Consider the following 17,500-nt stretch of genomic DNA (forward strand, 5'->3'; position numbering starts at 1 on the left):
GAGAAGAAGAGAAGGAAGAAGAAAATGGAAAATTCTATAAAATTAAACAGGTAGAGATAAAAAAAAAAATACGGAAGGAAAACCCCTTTTTTACGATCAGTCTCGCCACAGCTGAGTAAAATCGTCTGGTGGCATCGAGAATAAGAATAAAAAGACGATTGTGGGAATGAGAATAAAAAAGACGATTGTAAGAGTAAGACTAAGACGATTGGACTGAAAGCTGGGATGGAGATTACTTTCTGTTCCCTAATTACGAAAGATCTACTGTAAGCTGAGGTAAATCGTCCGTGGTTGCAGGGTAAAAAGGGGACTTGTATGCCTACTGAAATCGCCTGGTGGGAGCAAGAATTTAAAAAAAATCGTAGTGAAAACATGTTATGGTGATTTTTTATGGGGAGAAAAAAATCGTCTGGTAGTAGTAAGGAAACAAAAAGTGTATTGTCTTCGAGGATTTTATGGTCTCTCAAACCCCTTCACGACTTGAAATCTGAGCTGAGAAAAATCGTCTGGCTGTAGCAAGAGTTAAAAGGAGGGGTTTTAAGGAAGGATTAACCCCCCCCGCATCACTGCCCAGGATCTCGCCCAAGCTGAGGAAAATCGTCTGGAGGCAACAGGAGTGAAATTAAGACGTGGTGCTGGTGAAGGAGGTAAAGGGGTGTCATTAGGGCTGAGAATGAGGGGTGGAGGTAGACTTAATTAGGTTGTTAATAGGGTTGTAATTGGTGTGGTTAGGTTATTACGCAGCGTCTACCGCCACTGAGAGAGAGAGAGAGAGAGAGAGAGAGAGAGAGAGAGAGAGAGTTTTGGCTTTACCGAAATTGTCGTTTACTAAAATCTATCCGGTTTCACAGTTCCAGATGAGAGAGAGAGAGAGAGAGAGAGAGTGAATGTGTCTCGCCCTTCCTTTCACTAAAATCCCAAAGGGCAAAGTCTGACCACTTGACCAAGTTGAGGCGCCTCTGTCTGTCTGTCTGTCTGCCTGTCTGTTTGTCTCTGTCTGTCTGTCTCTCTCAGTACTTCTTCAGGTGCCTCTCTAAAGTTTGGTCCGGCCCTCTCACATCAGTAGTGGAGTGGCCAGAGGGTCCTAGAGGTCCTGTGCTCCTGGGGTAACCACCATCACTACTACAACCTTTATAAATTAAATAATACGTCTGGAGGTATCAAGGACTGGCAGGAATGTTGACGCCATCGTAATGAAAGGATTAATGGCGATTGTTTTTATCCCCACCCTCAATATGAAGGGTCTTTGCTAATCCGTGGATGAAGGATGTTTTCTTTGTGGCATATAAAATCGCTGGCCTGAATCTGAGTAAAATACTCGTCAATAGGCCTTCACCCGCTATTTTAGAGGTTAATCGGGATATACTCGTATATAATAACCTCCTAACAGTGAAATTAGATAGATAGATTGATATATAGATAGACAGATATATATATATATATATATATATATATATATATATATATATATATATATATATATATATATAGTATGTAAGTGCACACACACACACACACACACACACATATATATATATATATATATATATATATATATATATATATATATATATATATATATATATATATATTATATACACACACACACACACACACACACACACACGCTCACACACAGTATTACCAAGCCATTAAATTCTGTTGCGGAGAAACTCTAAACTGGAAAGGTTAGATGTATCGGAGAAACTCTAAACTGGAAAGGTTAGATGTATCCTTCATAAAACCCTTGAGCACAAGAGACTGTTCCTAACTTAAGTAAAATAACTAGATGTATCCTTCATAAAACCCTTGAGCACAAGAGACTGTTCCTAATTTAAGTAAAATAACCTAGAGGTAGTTAGAATATAGAAAATGAAAGAGATCATCCCACTGTGCATATAATTCCTGTCGTTATTCTGATCAGTTTCTTATATTTTCCCGTCAGCATTGTTCTGAGTAAATGGTTTTTCTGAGTGAATGGTTTTTAACATATTTGGGTACAAAAAACTTTGCTTGATTTTGTTGGCATGGGTGATGTGAAAATGACTGTGACCTATTTCGTTAGGCATATTATTCGATGGTTTTCGTACTGCCTCACTCAATCTATTAAAAGGAGATTTAAACTGGATTGGTAATGTTTAATATTTTCTATTTATCTTATAATTAGTATTACTGTTATTATCATTAATGTACACAGGAAGAGCCATTGTTAATAAGCCCTCCAGATCGAGGACATCTTTTATGTTTAATCTTATGCCGGCCAGACGATGTTTCTCATCTTCATTGATGCCTTTGGAACTGGAAGGGTTAGATGCAGCCCTCATTAATCCCTTCAGCACGGGAGGTCTTTCCAGAGTTGAATAAAATCGTCTGGTGATAGCAAGAACAGAAGAAAAATGGCGTAAGGGTGGCGAAGAGGGTGAAGCGAAAGATTATGCCAGGCAGTTGTCGGGATACATGTTATTATTTTTTGTTACAGAAGAGGAACAGAGGAAGGAATAAGAAAATAAATTAAAAAATCCGTCCACCAGATTCCAAGTGTCATCAATTCATCAAAACTCTGTAACTGTTAGACATGTACTGCTGTGTGAGTTGAAGTTTGGGGGGAAACTTACCTTCCATTGATATGTTTACTGCCTCCACGTGGATTCAGTGAGGCATTTTCTAAGTGGCTTTAAATGTTTCGTAACACCTTTTCCCAAAATACTACGAACTGTTGTGTACCATTTATGTCTTGTAGAAAACGCGGCAATACGTGAACCATACGCATGGGGGACAGACTTGCTATGCTTGGACTGCGGTGACTACCATACTCTTTTTACTCTAACTTGGCCAAAAATTACTATCTCCCCATCTTGAATGAAGATTTATAACAATGGATAAACACTGAAATATGATGCTAGTCAGGAAGAGTGCTGTGGATAAATGCAGAGCCGTAGTGTTTTCTTTCTCTACCACTTACCCACATGAAATAAGCTGCAAAAGGAAAAAAAAAATCTGGGCCAAGGTAAGATGAAAAGGTTATAGTAGATCTGCTTAACGTGGCTTGCGTGAGGTATATTTTTTCTGCAAGGTGTTTTACCAGCATACCCCGCGGCCAGTCGGTAGTCGTCTGAATAGCTTACACGTTGTATATTAGGGGGCACTGCAGCTTCGTAATTATATTTAGGAATGATTTATTTGTATTTTGTAAGCAGGTATACTGTATTTTTATGCTGTATTTGTCTTTATTTCTGAATCTTGTATCACCCAGTAACTTACCCGGGAATGATGATGATGATGATGATGATGATAATAATTCTTTTTTTTTTTTATTTATCAGCTTATCAGTTAATATTTTTCTAACCCGTACTTTCCCTCCTCCAGGACGGGTTCGTGCTGGTGGGGTCGGTGGCGGGGCAGAGGTATTGGTCGTCCATGCTCAACCTCCAGTCCACCATTACCTCTGGGGTCTTCACGCCCGAGGACCAGCAGGTAGGGGGAAGGGGGTGTTGGGGGGCAGTGAGGTGAAAGGTAGAGGTGTTTAGCCGCTGTGCAAATCTCTCTTACTTAGGCCTTTGAGTCTGTAGCGGGATATTTACTCATTATCCAGGCATACAAGGTCACTATCATTCAGGTTATCACAGTTACCTCCAGTTAGTGTTACCTTGGCACTCATTTGACCTGCCAACTCACGAAGAATGACTGAGAGAGAGAGAGAGAGAGAGAGAGAGAGAAGGGAGGGCTATCAAAGTGAGAGAAAATGAGACAGAGGAGCATGTAAATAAATAAATAAATAATGTAGAAGGGAAGGAACGAGGAGGTAGGGGAGAAAAATCAGATGCAGACAGTAAATGCAGATGTAATTTAAGATGAGTAGTCACAGGGCTGAAAGAGTTAATTAATTCTCCTTACACACACACACACACACACACACACACACACACACACACACACACACACACACACCTTCACTCACCTAGGTCTATTATTTCCATCCAGTGTCTAGCCTTGTCACATTTTTTTTACTTTTTCTATTATTCTGAACGATTTAATAGTGAAGTTGGGAAGGTGGTGGTGGGGTGGATAGAGCTATGGGCTGAGAACTGTGCGGTCGCGGGTTCGATTCCAACTGTTGTAGAGAAGAGTTTGTGGGGTTTAGTTCATTGTTACTGTGTTCACTGCTCTCTCTCTCTCTCTCTCTCTCTCTCTCTCTCTCTCTCTCTCTCTCAGACTTTCATCCACTCCATTATCTCAGCCCACTGTCATTCTCCACCTTCCTCTCCGCTACTCTCCACCTTACTCTCTCATACACTCCATCTTACTCTCACCTACTCCTCCTATCTCCACACACTCCTCCATACTCTCTCCAATTCTCCACCACTACTCCCCATCATCATCAGTCCCCCCGTTACCCTCCCATACTCCGATATTGCCGTGGGATTAGTAGACAGAGCCTCCCCATTCCCATCAATTTCCTCCCCACTCCCTCGGGTAGACGGTGTGGCCGCCTCTGGGATGTTTTTGTGTTAGTGGAAGAATAGAGGAGTTACCCGCCTTATACCTCATATTGTCCCCGTTTTCTGTTTTCTCACTTCTAGTCGCTTCTCTTTTTCTTCACTTTGTGTGTGTGGGTGTCGATTCATTTAATCTTTCTCTGTCCTCCATTCTCTTCCCTTCTCTCTCTCTCTCTCTCTCTCTCTCTCTCTCACTATAATCGCCTCTTTTTCAATATCCGTTTCTTATCTCCTCATTTACTCGATCAATTTCTTTACTTATCTCCTGTTTTTCCCTATCAGTTTCTTTGCTTTTCTCCCCTTTTTCTCTAACCATTTCTTTAATATCCTTTTTTCTCTGTTCATTTCTTTACTTATCTCCTCTTTTTCCTCACCCATTTCTTTACTTTTTCCTCTCTCTCTTACCTTTCTGCGCTTCTATATTTTACCTTTTTTTTCTTCATCACCACCCCAGCAATATCATTTTCTCGTCATTCATCTGCTTTGTCCTGTACTCCTGGCCATTTTCCCCATCCCGTCTACCAGTCACCCAGTTCCCGCGAGGTTTCTTGGAACGACCTCTGTACTGATGGTATAATTAATTTGTTTTCACTTGAGGGAACTGGGCCACTCCATGAGCTTCAATACTATGTCGTGGGTGCGTGACGTTGGATGAGGCATAGTTATGAGGTAAAAAATTTTTCCTCTTGGTTATTTAAATCGACCCTTCAGTCTGATGATTACACTTGGCCATGAACTGAGGTGGAAGGGGTCAAGGATCTTTATAAGCTTCAAAACAAACTCGCTAAATTGGTGGTATCTTAGGTTCTTCTTGCCAAGAGAGAACAGTTGTACACCCATGTCCCCGTAAGCCTTCATGTAATTCTTTCCATTGTCTTCCACCACTTTCGTTAATTTGCTACTACAAAGTTTCTTCTGATTCCCACTCTTCTTCCTCCGTTACCTCTTTTCACGCCTGTAAACTGACGCCGACGAGAGGTCTACATGTGGTGACTGTGCAACGTGGGTGGAGCAGCCGTGGCATCCACCCGGGAGCCAAATCTCGTCATATTTCCCTGCACCTCAGCACGGGATAGACCCTGGTCCGACCCTGGCGAGGTGCAGTGTACAACAAGGGGGATGCCGGATCCCTGCACGGTGTATGCACTGTACTGTATATGTAGGACGGCCCCACAAAAGCAGTTACTTTCGTGTGATCGACCGGTCTGCTCAGCCAAACAGACTGGGGTTAAGCAGCAGTGACTACAACTCCTTCAAATTTGTTTGCTTCTGACCATATTCTCTAACCTTATACGCCCATTTTTTTTTTTTTTTCCACGGTCTACTTCCTACCTCTGTTACCTTTCCCCATTCCTTCCAGTTTCCCTAATCCCACAGGAGCACTTCGGGACAACTACCAGATGGGTGACACTGATGTATGTGTGTAATTTAGCCCCCCTTTCTTCCATTCTGTGTGAATTTCTCTGTCCATTACCATGTTCTGTACCTCGCTACCCCACCCACCTGTCTTCACACCTTTTAACCATCCCCAGCCCCACAGGTGTACTTTTAGACCATCTTCGGATTGGTTATGGTGATGGATGTACAGTCAAGGTCAAAAGTTATGTCCGAGAGTTTGTAGTGGAGGAAGTACAGAAAGCGTCAGGAGTTGTGATTCTTGATGGAGTTACGCATCCCCATTACCACTCGACTCTTGTGACAAAGCTTTTGACTAAGACTGTACTTCTCACACAATATTGACACAGACTGTTCCTCCATCTGACATAACTCTTGACCCAGACTGTGCATGGGGCGATGGAGTCTCAGGTCCCCCCCCCCTCCCACCCTTATGTACGACCCGACATATTTTTTGACCCCCTGTCCTTTCTGTCTTAAATTTTTCTTTCCATTTTTCCATCTCCGTTATGCATGTCCCTCACCTCTGTCGTAATCACTTGCACAACCATTCCTTTATGGCTCTCCACTTTTTACCTCTCTCTCTCTCTCTCTCTCTCTCTCTCTCTCTCTCTCTCTCTCTCTCACACACACACACACACACACACACATATATCCGCCACATCGCCGCTCAACATGTGTACTGCCTAGCGCCCTCTAGACTATAATCTTATGGTCACACACACACAACATTGGCGTCTCATTTCCCCCTTCTATACAACACCACCATTACACACCACGCCTGTCTCTCTCTCTCTCTCTCTCTCTCTCTCTCTCTCTCTCTCTCTCTCTCTCTCTCTCTCTCTCTCTGTGTTTTCATACCTTACACCACCTTCTCTCTCTCGAACTGTTGCCCTTCCTCTGTATCTCACAATGGTCGTTATTTTTCTGCTCCCATTTCACTACCACTTTCCAGTTTTTACCTCTGTTTCCTTTCCTCGTTCCTTCTAGCAGTCCTAACTCCTTCTAACAGTCCTAATTCCTTGCAAGTCCTAACGCCTGACAATTTTAACTCCTTCTAGCAGTCCTAACTCCTAAGTCCTAAGCCTTTCTAAAAGTCCTAACTCCTTCTGACAGCCCTAACTCCTTTCAACAGCCCTAACTCCTTTCAACAGCCCTATCTCCTCCTAACAGTCCTAACTTCTTTTAATCATTTCCAGTCCCACAGGTGCACTTCTGGTCGAGCTGTGGGTATTTGATGGTGATGGGTGTGCATGGAGCAATGTGTAAATAGGCTGTGATTTTTTTCCCCATTTATTTTTCCCGCCTTTCCGTCCCACCTTCCAACCTCCATTCCTCTCATCTTCCTATTTCACTTCACTCTATCATTCCGATGCTTTTATTTTTCTCTATCTCTCACCATTTTTTCTACCTCTCTCCACCAAAATCTCTTCTGTTGCCCACTTTTCCACCCTATCACCTCTCCCTATTCCTTCTAACAATTCTAACTCCTTCTGACCATCCCCAGTCCTACAGGTGCATCCTGGGACGACTCTGGGATCGGCGATAGTGATGGATGTGCACGGAGGGATGGTGTCTGAGACTAACTACTTCTACTACTGTAACCACATCTACCTCAACCACTCCAACCACTCTAACCACATCTACCTTAACTACACTAACCACTCTAACTACTCTAACCACATCTACCTTAACCACTCCAACCACTCTAACCACATCTACCTCAACCAGTTTAACCACTCTGACCACATCTACCTCAGCCACTCTAACCACACCTACCTTAATTACTCTGGCACAGGTGTACTTCGGCACCACTTCCGGCCTGGTGATAGTGATGGACGTGCACGGGGCCATGGTCTCCCAGGTGCCCCTCTTGGACGACACAGCCATCACCCACCTGGCCTGGTCCTGCCCGAAGTTCAAGATGGAGGAGAGCGACGACGTGCAGTCCAAACATGGTAGGAATGGAGGGGAAATGGTAGGAGTGGAAGCTGGAATGGAAGGAAAAGGGTAGTAATGGGAGCTGGAGTGGTTAGGGAATTGTAGGAATGGTTGGGAAATGGTAGGGATGAGAGCTGGAGTGGTTGGGACATTTTAAGAATGGCAGCTGGAATGGTTGAGAATACAGTAATAGGAATAGGAACTGGAATAGTAGGAAGTGCAGTTGGAATATTTTGGAAATGGTAGGAATGGAAGCTGGAATGGTAGGGATGGGTGGGAGATGGTAGGAATGGGAGCTGGAATGGTACGGATGGGAGGTGGATTTGTAGGAATGAGAGTTGCAGTGGCTGGGAAATTGCAAGAACAGGAAATGGAATGGTAGGAATGGGAGCTGACGTGGTTGGGAAATGGTAGGGTTAGGAGCTAGGATGGTAGGAATGGGAGGTGGAGTGTTTGGGAAATGATTGGGCTTGGAGCTAGAATGGTAGGAATGGGAGCTGGAGTGGTTGGGAAATGGTAGGGTTAGGAGCCAGAATGGTAGGAATGGGAGGTGGAGTGGTTGGGAAATGGTAGGGTTAGGAGCCAGAATGGTAGGAATGGGAGCTGGAGTGGTTGAGAAATGGTAGGGTTAGGAGCCAGAATGGTAGGAATGGGAGCTGGAGTGGTTGAGAAATAGTAGGAATGGGAACTGGAATGGTTGGAAAATGGTAATAAAATTTGCGTAGGGGATGATTGTGATACCACGGGAAAGATAGGAGGATGCTGAGGGAAATCATACCCCTTGAATATGGTGTCGTATTTTCCGCTATATTCTTCCTACCTTCAGACGATTTATTGAAGGAAGAGGTTAATTAAAGCCTTCATAACCTTAGGAAAAAACAAATCTCAAAAAAATAATCACCGAATTGAATGGGTTAATATGGGTGAGCTGATGAAACGCTGATGGTAGTAGTAAGAATGGTGTAGAAAATAATGGTAGTGTGGTAGTTGAGGTATGGTAGGGCATGGTAGTGATGGGGCAATGGTGGGGTAGTGTGTGTGCATATTGGTCAGATAGGTGTTGTCATATGTATTGTCCATGTGTGCAAAATTTAATCAGCCCCAATTTGCTTGCAGCCACTTTGTTCGCCAATATCCACTTTGCCCTGCACGCTCTCTCTCTCTCTCTCTCTCTCTCTCTCTCTCTCTCTCTCTCTCATATTATGTGTTATTTTTTTCCCTCTCCCACTTTCATTTTTCTTTTTCTTCCTTCACTCTTTTCCTCTCCTCTCTTCTCTTCTTCTCTGCCTTTCCCTCATACTCTCTGTCACCCTTCCTTCCTTTCTCGCCTTCACTCTCTTTTCATCCTCGTTTCCTCCTGTCCATCCTCTCTTTCCTTTCTTCCTCGATCCCGCCTTTCTTCCCTTTCCTTCTCTCTCCACCCTTTTTCCCACTTGTCTTCCCTTTATACCCCCTCTCCCCCTTGCATTCTCTCTCCACCCTCTCCCCTCCCCTTATCATCTCTCTCCACCCTCTCTCCTCCCCTTATCATCTCTCTCCACCCTTTCCCCTCCCTTTACCACCTCTCACCCCCCTCCCTCCCTCCTGTTCCTTCTCTCTGTACCCTCTCTCTCCCGTTTCCTCCTCTCTCTACCTCTAACCTCTTACCGTCCTTCCGCCCTTACCGTTTCTCTCCATCCTCTTTCCTCCCATACCGTCTCTCTCCGTCCTGTTTCCTCCCTTACCTTTTCTCTCCACCCTGTCCGCCCTCCACTGACCTCCCTCTCTCCCCCACAGTGGAGGGAAGTGCTCTGCTAGCGGTGGTGTTCCAGACGGGCCTTGTTTACCTCCTGCGCACCCACGACGACCTCACCCCCACGGTTATCAGGACAGGACTCAGGGGCGTACAGGTTAGTCATGAATTTCGTGTATGTGGTGTTGTCAAGGGTACAGTCGACATCAGAAGTCCTGTATCATGGAGTCCGTCTATGTGGTGTTATCTAGGGCTACAGTCGACATCAAAATTCCCCTCGCCACTGCTGTTTCTCTCTCTCCATCGTCTTTGAAAATTGAAATCAGTGTAGTGCGTTCGTAGCAACTGGAACTGGTAACTTTATGTGGCCTCAGATCAGTGTCGTCAGTGTCGTTTGCTGCGGGTTCACCATACTGATTTTCGAAGTGCATGGAGAGAAGAGCAGGAGAGGCAGCAGGACTATATTATTGTCATGCAGTACTTCACGTTTGTATAGTTTTTCACCTGATGGCCAATTTCAAAGCTGCGTGGTCTTCTGCAGCTTTCCAGTCAACTCCTCAAAATTAAGGTCACTTTTTAGGATCTTGTACCTTATTTTTTCAGATCTGTCGGTAGGGGATGCGTGTGTTTGTGTGTGTGTGTGTGTGTGTGTGTGTGTGTGTGTGTGTGTGTGTGTGTGTGCGCGTGTGTGTGTGTGTGTGTGTGTGTGTGTGTGTGTGTGTGTGTGTGTGTGTGTGTGTGTGTGTGTGTGTGGAATTCTGTTGACGTTTTGCTTGTTTGTTGACTTTTTCACAGGGCTGGAGTTTTTTTGGGGGGACTGGGATCCACGCCTTTTTATGGATATGTAGTTTGTATGTGTGTGTGTGTGTGTGTGTGTGTGTGTGTGTGTGTGTGTGTGTGTGTGTGTGTGTGTTTTGAAGTAACTGATGGATTTATAGTTTTTGGCGTGATAATCTGTGTTTTCTTTATTGGATGCACACTTTCTTATGGCAGTCTTATAGTTTATTTTTATTATCCTCTTTACTCCCAAAAGCCTCCTGGACTGAATAAAATCTCTTAGTGTTAGCACGAATGTAGTCTTTCTAATAATGAAAAGCTTAATGGTGAATGTCTGCAACCTCTTCATTACCAAAGATGTCATTTAAATTACATGGGATCATTACACGATAACAGGAACAAAACACAAAAGACGTCTTGGTAATGAAATAATTAATGGAGACTTTTTTTTTTCTATCCCTTTACCTCTATACTCCTCTAACTTTAACTTGGCCTGTAGTTGCCATCACTCCATCTTGAATTCTGAACTGTAACAAGGGACTAAAACTTGAATATAATCCTAGTCACGAATAAGCGCAAAGGAATTTATGTATTGTCTTATTCTGCCATTGAGCTACATGAAATAAGTTACAAGAGGACAAAATTCTGGGCCAAGTGAAGGTGAATAGACTGTAGTGGTTCTCCAAAGCTGAATAAAAAATGAAATATAAAACACTTGCCTGGTAATGGGTGGGTTAATGGTTAGCCTGTGGATTGAGTATGGAATTTAGAGTGATAGTAATAGTTGTAACCCCATGCTCATCTGGACGTGAACGCCGTGGACTGCAGGCTGAAACTGTCCTCTTCCTGCCGTCCATCTTCCTCCTCGCAGGGAGTGAGGGACGTGTGTATAACTGGGCACTGGAGTTGCCTGGCTATCTCTGTGCCACCGCGTGAAGGCGTCCCTCAAAAGCACATAAGGAAGGCTGGAATATTAAATAGATGGATGTGTGTGGCAGGTTCATGTTGTTGTGTCAGCCTTTTTCATGTATTTAACTATTTATTTATTTTTATTTTACTCCAAGGCTCTTATGGCTCAGCTGAATAAAATCGTCTGGTGTGTCGGGAATAAAATATGAGAGAAGGGAGTTGACAAGAGAGGGTTAGTGGTAACAGTAGTAACAGTATCAGGCCCCCGTCACTCACTCACCTAATAATAATAATAATAATAATAATAATAATAATCCATCCATCCATCATCCAGTCCTATGTCGCCCCATGAGGAGCGTAGGAACCCGGGACTATGCAAGTTGGTCCTGACATTTAAGATGAGAGTGACCAGCCTCACTCATCCCTCAGTGGCATTACGTGAGCAGTAAACCCCAATCACCCCATGGATATAAACCTTCACTGGTTCAATCCGATTGGAGCCCATTAACTACAGTAATAATAATAATAAGCCTGGCATTAGCTGGAATACCAGAGTTCTCCCGATCATGAGAGTGTTAAATCATGGTATAGCCTCTGGAATATGGCACATAATTTCGAAGACTTGAAAACTGAGTAGACGAATGCGTATAGAAAACGGGTATAGAAGATGCTCCGTCAATAGCGCTCCACTAGAAACTCACGGCACAGGCTGCTGGTGTGGGTGTAGCCGTGACGGTGGGGGTAGGAAATGAGTAAATGATGCAGGATAGACGTTGCTAAGAATGAAAGGTGAGCGTTATATTTGGACCGCCTTGAACAGCACCTAGAATACTGGGCATACCGTTCATAGCGTCTCCTAATTTTGCGTTTTTTCCCCTTTTCTCTTCGACCCAGCCCAGCCCTGCGTAATGAAGGGAAATTTGATGAGCGGCGTAATGACGATAATGATGGCGAAGCTGCATTTTTCACAACCCCCTTTTTTTTTATGGACTTTCAAATTTTGTGGTCATTTTGTAATCAGTATGTATTTTTGTGGATTTTTTTTTTTTTTGGTGGTGCCATTTTATTTTGTAGTAGTGAAGTAAGTTTATTATTAACATTTTCCTTTTCTTCCTTTTTTTTTGATGATTTGGATGGAACTACATATTTTGCTTTTTTTAATTTATTTTTCGTTAGTTTTTCAGGTGCACTTTGTTATTATTTGGTCGCTTGCCTTATGCACCTTTACTGTGTTATTGTTGTGTCTTCTCAAGAGTTGTCTAGATCACACGATGTAGTGATAATTTCAGGCGATCGTTCTCCAATTCTTGCCCGTCAACACAGCACCTTAACACCATTTCCTATGCGGTTTAAATTATAACACCTTACTGTCCTATTCTGCGTTACATAAATCCTCCCAGCATCGCCATACTCTGAAAAAATAACGTACCAAAGGATATTAACCAGCCATATCCCAAAATAAGTCGCTAAAGAATAGGTGCCAGGGAGCATCCTTACCTACGAGAATAAATAATAAGTTAAATGGTTTCTAGTAGACGGGAAACCATTAAATTAAGAGGGTGGACTAGTGGGTTAAGGTCCTTCAACCTGATATAGTTCATAAGGGTTAACATCTTAGGGGTAATGATGCCGCATAGGGAAGAGTAACCGGTCACTCTTGCCTTACATGTCTAGATTATGTAGCCTAGCCCCGGACCTCTACGCTCCTGATGGGCAGCGTAGGATTAGAGAGACGGGTGGGTAGGTAGGAGAGAGAAGAGAGAGAGAGAGAGAGAGAGAGAGAGAGAGAGAGAGAGAGAGAGAATGGGTAGGTGGGTTGGTAAGGAGAGAGAGAGAGAGAGAAAGAGAGAGAATAAGTAGGTGGGTAGGTAAGAAAACAGAGAGAGAGAGAGAGAGAGAAACAGACAGACAGACAAACAGAAATAGAGACAGAGACAGGGAGAGAATGTAGGTCCTCTTGATATGGCTATTTTTATCAATATTAATACGTTTATGGGAACAGAAATTAAACGTTTGTGAGGGCACGTATGAATCCAATATTACATTCAGTGTGGACGAGGGTGGCGGTATGGATATTGCCCCTGGGTAATATTGGCAGCTAATGTTGTTGTTCCCATGAAAAGGGTTGTTGTTGTGTCACCCCTCGATTGCACTCTAAAATCGTGACAACCTTGATCTCTCTCCTTTGAACCGAGTCATCCTGTGTTACCCTGAGTGAAGCATATAATTCGGTGATGTAATTATAGAGGTGAGAGGGTCTGGTAATGATAGGGCTCCTGTGAATTGTTTGTCCTAAGTGTTATTGTTTAGGGAAGGTTTGTTGTTTTGTCATCTCTTGCATTACGGTAACTTTTCTCCTCTTTCAATGTCATGTCATCTTTTTGTATTTTATTTTTACTGCCACTAGACAGATTTAATCAACTATAGAGAGACATAGTACTGGAAGGGTTGGATAGCTTCTTTTCTAACGCCTTTTAACTACAAGATGTCTCCCATAAGCTGAGTAAATCACTTGGCGGTAGCTACTGTAGAATAAATTAAGAAATACATGACTATGAATCCAACGTTGGCTGTGGCACTTGGTATAGAAAAACACTAAGTGCAGAACAGAGGCATAGTTTATTCGACTTTCGCCACGATTGGTTCTTCAGGTTATTTATGAAGAAGAAACATCAAACAAACTATGCCCTTGTTCTGCACTGAATGTTTGTCTATACATAAAAAAATACATAATTAGTCTGAGGCAATGAATGGCTGAAAATAGCATAAATAGGAGTGCATACATCGAGGACTTACTGTAGTAGGTTGGTTTGTGTGTTGTGACTGTAGAAAATGTTATTGTTCTTACCGTTATTGTTACAGTGACCTACTCAACAAACAGCACATGAGATCAGTGATGTCCTGTGCCTCTCGAGCATGGTCCCTTTTCCTATCTAACACCCACTGTAACCTTGCACACCATACGCAGTAACTCACTATGCACCACCACTGGCTGCACCAAAACCACTCCCACAGCTTACTTACACTTAGAAACCAAAATCCTCGCCGTTAGAGAATCTTGTGACAATAAAGGCACACAGTTCTGCGCGGCAGCCTGTGCTAACACATGACATCCTTGCCAATAACAGAGCCACCCAACACAATTGAACACAAAACAGTCATCACACAAGCATACCAGACTCTCATCAACAATATCCCACCTCCAGATAATCCAACACTAGCAATGGAAAAGCTCCTTCTTACTCATTTCGTGCACAGAGCAATACAACACCTAGATCATAACACAGTACTAAAAGCCTTCTCTTCCAACATCTATCAATCAGAAGTATCCTTAAATAGAGCTGATCGATTTCACGTAGTTATGCTTGGATCAGGACATTACCCGTCCCTCCTGAGGTACCAGGTTAGATATTGGTTGGGTTGAATAACAGATGACACGTGCCCCTTGTGTATAACAGGCCCACACAATATAGCACACATAAATGGAGACTGCACAGCGCACTCCACACCAAGACGCAGACACAACATTAACGGCATAGGGGGTTTAAGGAACAGTCTCACAGGAGCAGTCACCTACCTGCGGTTGAAAGGGTCTGCTGAGCCAGGCATGACCGAGTTTAAACAACAGCAGCAACAACTGGCTTTCATTACAGTGGTATCTTTTTCCATTTTTTCCCGTCGTATCACCAGGTAGTTTATTCCGGTAAGGGAAGACTTTGCACATTAGAAGGATTATATGTAAACTTCACTGGCCCCATGACCATGAGAGGTCTGTCCAAAGTCAGCAAAAGTTATCTGCTGGTTCGAGGAATAAAGTGTAGGTAAATAAATAATTAAATAAACAAATAATTAATGGGCATCATCATAGTGAAGGAGTTAAAAGATGATTCCAGAAATCTTTAATGGCCAATAAATGGGTTGCTAGAAGTATTTATTTGTCTGACTGCACAAGCCCCGGGCCTGGGTGAAAAGCTATAGTTCGTTCACGTTATCTTGGAGGAGATTTTTGTCCTTTTGCGGTGTATTTCACGTAGCTCGGTGGCAGAATAAGATAGTACGATGCCTGTACGTCCTGTCCAAGCACTTCTTCGTCACTAGTACACGTATAATATTTTACTGTTACGCCCTTTTTACAGCTCAGCATTCAAGATAGAAAGGGGTCATTTTAGGTCAAGTTAAAGTGAAAAGAGTATAGTCGAGAACAGTTCACGAGGTTATAGTTAGCACTGAGGTTAGAATCGTACATGAGCCGTATTCTGAATGGCATAGGAGGCTTTTTAACACCTTAACACCTCAACACCTCATCCTTAGCTATTTATTTTGCATATTACACCGTAGTTTTTTGCTGTGTCTAAATATCAGCAGAGTTTGCATAAAAAAACATACAAAGAGGACACAATTGAGGTGCTATGTGCTGAATAAATCGCTAAGGAAGAGGTGTTACGATATCTCCAGTCCTTTAAAATACGACCCATACTCTGATGCAAATGTGTCGGATCGTGTGGGTGGTGATATTAGTAGTAGTAGTAGCAGCAGCAACCCCAAGCTCATCTTAAAGTGAACCTGGTGGACTGCAGGCTTAAGTTCCTCTACTCGTACAGTCCACACCATCCTTATTTCGGGGGACAAGGAAGTAACTGAACGACGTCTGTATATCCAGGCACTTGAGTCCCCTAGTTATATCCGTGCCACCACTTGAAGGCGTCCAGCACCAGGTTGTGATAAAAGCTGCAACAACAACTCCTTCCACAAGATCACGTTCCCGTCGTTCTGTTTCTCTTGGTGATCTGCATGATGTGTGTTATTGATGAACGGGATGCGAAGAACGTAACCCAAGGAAAGGAGGTGTTCTCTATCGGGTGTTCCTGAGGACCAACACGACGGGATATTTTGCGTCAGAGTAGGTCCAGTTTCTACCTCAGCGTGACGATATTCTTTTTCGGTCCTCGCTCCGTCCGTAAGTGGAAAGAGACGATGATGATGGTGCTGGTGATGGATATGGTCATGGTGATAGTGATGATGATGATGGATATGGATATGGTGATAGTGATGATGATGATGGATATGGATTTGGTGATGGTGACTGTGATGATGATGATGCTGTTACTGATGATGATAGTTTTGGTATGGTGATATGATGATGATGATGATGATTTTGGCTATTATTCCTCACGCACATAATAGTAGTAATATTATGATGATGGTGATGATGAAGGTGGTAATGGTGGTGGCGATAAATACATTGTTGTGTGATGGTAACGATGTCCATAATAACAACAACAACAGAAACATCATCATTAGCAAATAAGGTTTTCTGACGGCATACAGGTGAAAAAAAAATTATACGTGTGTTTTTGTGAGGTGATGCACGTAGGCGAGACCAGAGCTGCGTGCAATATGGCGACGTGGGAAGCAGGCGACCGAGGCGGAAAGTGAACCTCCTATGTTTTTTTGCCAATTATCTTTCTACTTGTTAGCCCGACAAAACAGTGGAAGCGTTTTTTGAAAGCTGTGTTGCCGTGTGTGTGTGTGTGTGTGTGTGTGTGTGTAAGAGGGAGAGAGAGAGAGAGATTTATACGTGTGTGTGAAAGGCCAGGTTTTATTATTCAGTTTCTGCTCTGTTTTTGAAGCTGCCAACCATACACATAGGCCCCGTCAGATATAGGGAGAAAAACAGTCACATATACAGTATATAAATCATGGTATATATATTTACCGTGTTATGCTTTACTCTGCTCCTGTATTGTGTTTGGCTTTACAGTAAGGTTCCACGTTTTCATATCACAGGGTTGCTAAGACCTTTTGAGGGATGCATTATTGATCAGACGCTTTTTTTTTTTTTTTAGTGTGTGTGTGTGTGTGTGTGTGTGTGTGTGTGTGTGTGTGTGTGTGTGTGTGTGTGTGTGTGTGTATATTTTAGTGGATTGATTCCGGGAGTTTGACTGACATATAAACAAGAAGGAGCACTAGTAGAGAGCATCACCAGCAACCTCCAACCAGTCAAAGGGTTGAATATTTTACTTTATCCTCTGACTTTGACCTTCGACACATAACTCTCAAAACTGAACTGTCTCATTGTTTCCTTACCCTGAACCCCTCCACAAAGTTTGGTCTAAATCGGGTGAAATTTTATGTTGACCTTGACCTGAGACTTTGACCCCTGACACATAACTCTTAGAAACTGTTGATTTACTCCTTGGCTAACCTTACCCCTTCCACCAACTTTGGTTTAAAGTCAGTCAAAACTGTT

The 17,500-nt window shown here is 43.1% G+C and overlaps 1 protein-coding gene across 1 annotated transcript in view; it reads left to right on the forward strand.

Annotated features, from left to right (window-relative positions):
- Tusp (WD40 superfamily protein Tusp) overlaps window positions 1-17,500 on the forward strand; it is a 307,588-nt gene that overhangs the window by 258,491 nt on the left and 31,597 nt on the right. The window contains exons 4-6 of the mRNA XM_080266644.1: window positions 3,367-3,474; window positions 7,690-7,849; window positions 9,609-9,721. Coding sequence (XP_080122770.1) covers window positions 3,367-3,474; window positions 7,690-7,849; window positions 9,609-9,721 — 381 coding nt within the window. The remainder of the gene's footprint in view (window positions 1-3,366; window positions 3,475-7,689; window positions 7,850-9,608; window positions 9,722-17,500) is intronic.

The sequence above is a fragment of the Coenobita brevimanus genome, chromosome 21 (genome assembly GCF_032717465.1).
Source record: "Coenobita brevimanus isolate Jiangsu-jjx chromosome 21, ASM3271746v2, whole genome shotgun sequence".
In the NCBI taxonomy this organism is placed as follows: Eukaryota; Metazoa; Arthropoda; class Malacostraca; order Decapoda; family Coenobitidae; genus Coenobita; species Coenobita brevimanus.